Source organism: Phaethon lepturus, unplaced genomic scaffold (genome assembly GCF_000687285.1).
Source record: "Phaethon lepturus isolate BGI_N335 unplaced genomic scaffold, ASM68728v1 scaffold11132, whole genome shotgun sequence".
Classification (NCBI taxonomy): domain Eukaryota; kingdom Metazoa; phylum Chordata; class Aves; order Phaethontiformes; family Phaethontidae; genus Phaethon; species Phaethon lepturus.
In genome coordinates, this window is record NW_010524083.1 from 1 (window position 1) to 6822 (window position 6822).

General features: G+C 40.6%; 1 protein-coding gene across 1 annotated transcript; it reads left to right on the top strand.

Annotated features, from left to right (window-relative positions):
• Window positions 1–513: 513 nt before the first annotated feature.
• Window positions 514–3969, top strand: LOC104614141 (natural killer cells antigen CD94-like; the record flags this gene model as incomplete). The annotated part of the gene is made up of 5 exons (XM_010282320.1): window positions 514–612; window positions 1855–1941; window positions 2220–2374; window positions 3375–3487; window positions 3849–3969. Coding segments are annotated over 5 exons (575 nt in total), but the record flags the coding sequence as incomplete, so codon positions are not given.
• Window positions 3970–6822: the final 2853 nt, after the last annotated feature.

A 6822-nucleotide genomic window follows, 5' to 3' on the forward strand; every position in this document is an offset into this window, starting at 1 on the left:
AAAGAAAATAAAATATTTTAAACAGGGGATAGTCACTGTGAAATTCTGGAGAAATATATTCCTGATTAGACTTTGAACCACAATGGAAATTAGGAGAAAGGGCCTGAAGAAAGGTGCACAGTTTAATGTTCAAACATTGCAATCATTTAGAAATTCCAATCACAGGTTCCAGAGGTGATTATCTAAAACTAGATCATAATTTTTCCTTTTCAAGTTGTAAAAGTCTTAGCGATTATTATTTCCAGGACTGTGGCAACTGTAAAATCTAATCTGTTTACCTGCCTCTTGAGAAGTTTTACTCTAAAACACGACAGCCTCAGTTAATAAATATTCTCAGTAGATAAACAGATATTTTCTCAAAATTACTCCAGGGAATTCAAAAACTGCAGTAAGAAAAAAAGCGATTCTGCAGAAGGAATAAAGGTGAACTGGCATTGTCAGAGAGGAGGTAAGACCTGCATCATGAGGAGAGTTGCTGTTGTTGTGGCTAAATGGGTTTTTTGTTTGTCCCAGGAGCCTCTGCCTCATCTTCTGTATGGCGGCCCGTGGCCTTTGCTTTCCTCGCTTTGTGCCTGGTGCTGCTGACGGGGCTGGTAGCCTTGCTGGGCCTGTGTAAGTACTGTGGTGTCCCCAGCTGTGGGAGCGCATTCCAGACGTACGTCTGCTGCTTCTGCCCCTGCGGACTGTCCCTGGGGTCCCTGTTCCCCCAAAGGATATAACACAGCTGGAAGGGCAAAAGTACAGTTCTCCCACAGAAGCACCCCCGCGGCCGAGTGTCTGCACAGGTCACTCAGGATCACTAATATCTGCACTTACAGTTACCTTAACCCTAAGGGTTATGCTAATCCTAATGCAAGACCGAAACCTAGCTAATCCTAGCCTGATTAGCCAATCCTAGCCTAACTAACCCCTGACCTTAACCCTAACTCTGACTCTAACCTTAATCCTAACTCTAACCTTAATCCTAACTTTAATGACACTAACCCTAACACTAACGCTACTCCCTAACTCTATCCCTACCCCTAAGCATAAACCTGACCCCTAAACCTAACCCCAACCCTAATCCTAACCCATAACCCTAAACATAACCCTAACCCCTAATGCCTGACCTATACCCCGAAGCCTAACCCTAACCCTTACCCTAAAACCTAACCCTAACCCGTTTCTGAAATGCTTAGTTTTCACAGCTAGAAGCTCATCTCGTTAGCCACACTCCCTGGATAATGGTGCCTCCCTGCGACTGTTACTGGAATATTTCACAGTCAACAGTTCCCTCTTTTCCTCGGACTGCAAGGTTTTTGCGGGGAGGGCACTCCTGGCATCAAAGCATTGTGACTGGTGCATTTGCCCAATGATTACAGCAGATTTTCCACAGAAACTTTTCAATTAACAACAAAAGGTGATGCCACATTACATCTGGAAGCAGAGACAGAGAGTCCCTAGTTTCTTTTTGGCAGGAGGGAAGCAGTTGCAAGTGCCCAGGATGAACACTCAGGGTGGTCAGCAGCATCACAGAGATGTTAGCTCGGAGGCAATTCTTCAGGTTTCTAATCTGACACCCACCCTTTCCTCCCCACCGTTCAAAGCTGGACTATCACGAACCCCAGATAAACGCATCTGTAGCTTTGTCCAAATGACTGTTGAAAATCTTCAAAGGCGGAGATGCCCCCACCTTCCCAGGTGACCTTTTCCAGTGCTGCACAACCCTCCTGGTGAAGAAAATGCAGACGATATACACACAATGGTGGGCATAAAAATGAAGTAGACAAAAAAATAAAAGAATGCCAAAAGCTACAAAGTAAAGCTACACATTTTTAAAAACAATTTTTGATAAACACTTTCACGCCCTTCAAGTTTTTCAGGTTTCCAAGAATCCAGAGGAAGGAAAGAAGCTGCAGGAAATTAAGGAAGCACTGTGTTTTGAAGGGAAGGAGAACAATGGTAAATGTGGTTATTATGTAAATAAATATAAATTACCCCTTTTGACTGAGAGACTATAAAATCACAGGAAAAAGATCTGATTGGTTAGTGTCTGTTTTTAACTGTGGTAGTATTTGAGATGTGGATATGTGTACACTAACATGCAAAACAACTTGTCACTCACCCCTCAAGAGCTCAGATCATTCATGGCTACCCTTAACCTTTTTTTCTCAGTCAAGCCAGTAGCTAAAGTCCCTCTATTCCTCACAGGTCTGCATAATTCTCTCTCTGATTTCCAGAAACAGATTGTGCTCTCTGTCCAGCAAGCTGGCAAAACGGTGGAACTGACAACTGCTTCTACATTTCAAAGCAAAAGAAAACATGGAAGCAAAGCCAAGAGTTCTGTTCCTCGAGAAACTCCACTCTCCTTGTGCTAAAAGACAAAGCAAAGATGGTACAGTCTTAACCTCGTGCATTCCTTTATGTCATGTTTTTTAATGTCCAGCAATCTTGCAGGCAGAAAATAGTTTGGTCCTTTACAATGCATGTTTTTAATTTTCTCTGGGTCAAGTCACGAGATTGTCACAAATTGCAACACTTTCTAAATTGTGTGTTGTGAGAAATAGTGAAATTGTGTATTATGAGAAATAGAATAAACCGTTGTATAAAATACCTTAATTAGTTAATACTTAGGTTTTCATAGAGAAAACAAATTGCATATTATCAGCATGGAGGAGGGACCCAGCACACAGAACACGTTTTCATTATCTCTTTCCACAAGTTGTATTACTGATGGGTCCCAGCATCAAACTCACATCTACGTGAAATGTGGAGAGTGGCTGATTCACCATGGTACTGCCATCTGCAAGCTGCAGTGCAAAGTGGCTATAAAAGGTGGTTTTCTGACCTTGTGTTATACCCTCACAGAGTGATGTTAATGATGGCACAAAGGTGAGACGGCAGAGGGTTATATTATGATGACTGAAACAGGTCTAGGGAATTAATAATTTTAAGTAGTTTTACTAATTCGAGGTTTTTTTGCTGACTAATGAAAAATCTGTAATTTGCTGTCAAGACCATATTCTTGACATTTGCTGTCAAGTTCCACACATACCTGGGAACCTCTTATTCAACAACTATCAATCTTGGACAAAGCCCAAATATCCTTTTTTTCTTTTTCCTACATAAAACTTTTAAAAGGAAACTTTTTTTAAAGCAGTTCTTTTACCGATCCAGGGTGCCTTTGTCTTGTGTTAATTCAATAAACAACAGTATTTGAATGATCCTATAATCAGAGCAGTCAGCATCGCTTCGTGGAAAACAAGCATGGACAACATGTTACTCTCCTATCGAGTATGAGCTATCTCCTTTGCTTGCAGAACTTCAGCTGGAAGACAGAGGAACTTGGGTCTTAGTTTTGAAGTATTGTTCTGATGAATTTCCCATACCTACAGGTTTATCTGCCCCAGGATCCACAGTTTTACTGGGTTGGATTATCATACGTATCTGAAAGGAACAGCTGGTACTGGGAGGATGGAACAGCTTTTTCAAAAGAAGCGACAAACTGGTAAGCCTCCGTAACTTAGGACCAGTGTGGTTCTACCCAATGGGCCCCAGTAAATTATAAGAAACTTGTGCTTCCTCTTACTTTCCCATGTTTGTCACGTGCAATGATGAAGGAGCATGGAGATCATAGAATCTATCTGCTATGGAGCTTCGAATTTGTGTCCTGTATAAGGAACAAGGTGGCAAAATATAGCTCGATCACATGCACCAGGCTCAAAAGGACCACTTAGCACAAATAAAATAGCTCCAAGGGCAAAAAAACTCTACATTCCAGTGACAAGTCAGTATGATTACAAATGGTCCAAATAAAGGTCACATGATGTCACCAGGGTATCATTAAGCCATATCTTTTCATTTCCTAGGGTTGTGTTATATGACAACATCTTTTGTGCCTCCTTATATGGACATAATATTTATGCCAGCCAGCCTTGTTCAACAAAGCAATTCTGGATCTGTGAGAAAGTGGCTGTTCACGTCACCTGAAGAAGCACTGCAAGAAGTTATGTAGGATCTGCCACTGTGAGATACCAACTTTAGGAACTGGAAGTTTTAAAAATATTTTTGGTTGTGTTTGTTTGTTTGTTTGTTTATCATGATGTGATTCAAATGGACAGGTCATTGGAGACTAAATCTTCCTCTTTGCATGCATTTTCTCTTCCAGGCTCACAAATGAGAGAGAGGGAAAAAACCTACAAAGCTAAAATCTACAGGCACAGGAAGCAACTTGAAATAACTGCTATAGTCAAGCAATGATTCCTGTGTGACTCTCTAGTTTGACAACCACACATTCTCACAGATCTCTATATTTCTTGAGCTTTAGTCAGCATTTTACACTAACACCTGTCAGTCATAAACCAGTCCATCTACATCCTTGATTATTTCATTCACTGAATTACTTACTGTACACACTAGCTACTGTCCATCCATAATCCTCTTCTAGACCAGTCTGCCTAGGCATGCCTTCTTTCCTTAAATCTGTTCTTCCAGCTGTTCCCCTGTTTGAGGTATAGAGATGCAGAAAGAACACAGGGCTCTATTCATCCATAAAATTATTTTCACATATGCATTAATATTTATAGAAACAAAAGGACATTTTTTTAGAAGTCTACAGGGAAGCCCTGGAAGCAATCTCTGTGAAATGTAGAGTCAAATGTCATGGTTGGATTAAAACATTACCTGAATAACTTCAGTGCTACCATAACATTAACTGCTATGCAAATAACAGGAAGGATGAAAATTACATGCTCCATTCACAGCTACACACACTTAGTACTCAAACTGATGCAGAATCCATTACCACAAATCTTACTTGATCTCTTGTATTATATCCACATTGTTTGGGATCTCTGGAGCTCAAGGTACACACCATGTATCATGTGTTATTAAAGCACTTGTCATACTTCTTGAAAGAAAATTATGCCTCTACTTTTCTGGGTGGAGTTTCACTGCATGACTTCTTTGAAGTTTTGTATGTCAGAATCTGTTTTGTATTACATATGCAAATATTCCTTATATATATATATAACTTGTACCTATGTGTATTTGCCTTAGTATTTGGAGACTTTCCTTAAAATAAATGAAAAAGTAATAACATATGTTTATTAATATTTGATATTTACTTGGAAAATATTATCAAAGACTGAAGGAGTTCCTTAGTAAAAAAATGAACCCCTTTTCCTAATGTGCTGAAAGATGTTTGTGAACTGAATAAATTCACTATAGTCGCTAGAACCAAGTCCTAATTTATGGGCACAAGTGCCAGTTGAACTATCTAGAATTCCTTACTATTGCAGTAGGAAGTGTAAGATACAATGCAAGTAAGGTACAATGTTTCATCTCTTTCAACCCATTCAACTTGAAAAAAATAATTCACAGCAGGGATTGAAGCTGCCACTTTTTACACCTTTTTCTTCCCATAAACTATTTTTTTCTAGCAATCTGCTATACACCTTTGTTTGGTAGCTGGGTTTCCTACTGACTGTCCAGTGGAGTTTTTAGGGAGCATTCACTGCAGGAAGGCCAGATCAATGGTGATAACTTGCCCAGTATATTCCTTTCATTTCTATGGCTGGATGATCTTTATAAACTATTTCCATATCTTCATATAGTAAACTCCATTTGGTCTCAGCCCAAATCTTGGCCCCAACAGCTTGGAAAGAGCTCTTCCCTTGTTAACAGTGGTGTATTTCAGAGGGAAGAATTTATAGTATCTAGTATTTTAAATTCAAGCAAATGCATTATTTCATCCAGTCTGCCTTCTATCTCAGAGGCTGTCAAATTTATCCTGACTACACGTGCATGGAGCCCAAGACACAAGCTGCTCAGGGAGGTCCAGTCTTTCCATGGCACTAGCAAGTTCAGAGAAGCAACTCATTTGAAGCACATTTTGTATCAAAAATAAAACCTAGTATAGTATACTAAGAGTGAGAGTAAAGCCATTGGTACAGCCTGTGACATCATAAATCTTGAAAGGTTTGGGAAACAAAGAGAAGTTGTTGGCTTCAACATCCCTTCAAACAGGACATGGACAGTGAAGAAGACAGGGGTGAAGTGAGTGAAGGGGTGCACTGGGGGAATGAGCCCTGCAGTGCCATTCTGAAGTGGAAGGAGCTTCACATTTGCCCATCTACAATGAGATAACCAAGACAGTGAAATGGGAGCAGCCTAAATATCAGCTTCTGGGTAGGAAAAAGCAGAGTTCATGGGTGTCAGGAAGGCTGGTTCAGAAATGAAAGAGTTGAACCAAACACCCTGGCTGTATAATGCCTCTTCACATCCTCCACTACACTCTCTGCTCCGGGCCCTGCACTGCGGGCATCCTCTCTCATTCCCAATGGCCTCCATCATCATCGTTATGAGCACACCTGTTGCCTTGCCCTGGAGGGTGTTCAGGCTTACCAGTAGGTGCCAGTGCTCACAGGCTGAAACACACTGTCAGCAAGACGCTAAACAATATGGTGCCTATCTGTGTTCACAGACACTGTCTGTAGAAAGCAACAAAGAAAAATTCTCCTTCCCTGTGAAGGTCAGCCAATTTACTAAGGAATTTTATGCTTATCTGTCCCTGGATCTTCCATCTCTGTTCTTTCTATTTCAAGTCAGAATCTTAAAACATTTAGCATTTATAACATCTTTCACTGATATGCTTTTAAATCAGTGAAAGGTGACTAAAAGACTACAGGAAGGTGCCTAGGACCACAACTACAACAGCAGACATGGGGCCATCTCTTTATCAGCCAGTGCTCCCTTGGAGGCCTCTATCTTGTCCCCATATTCATACTTACGCTCTGCCGGGACTGATTAGAGCATTAATCAAATTAATCAAATGACATTGCC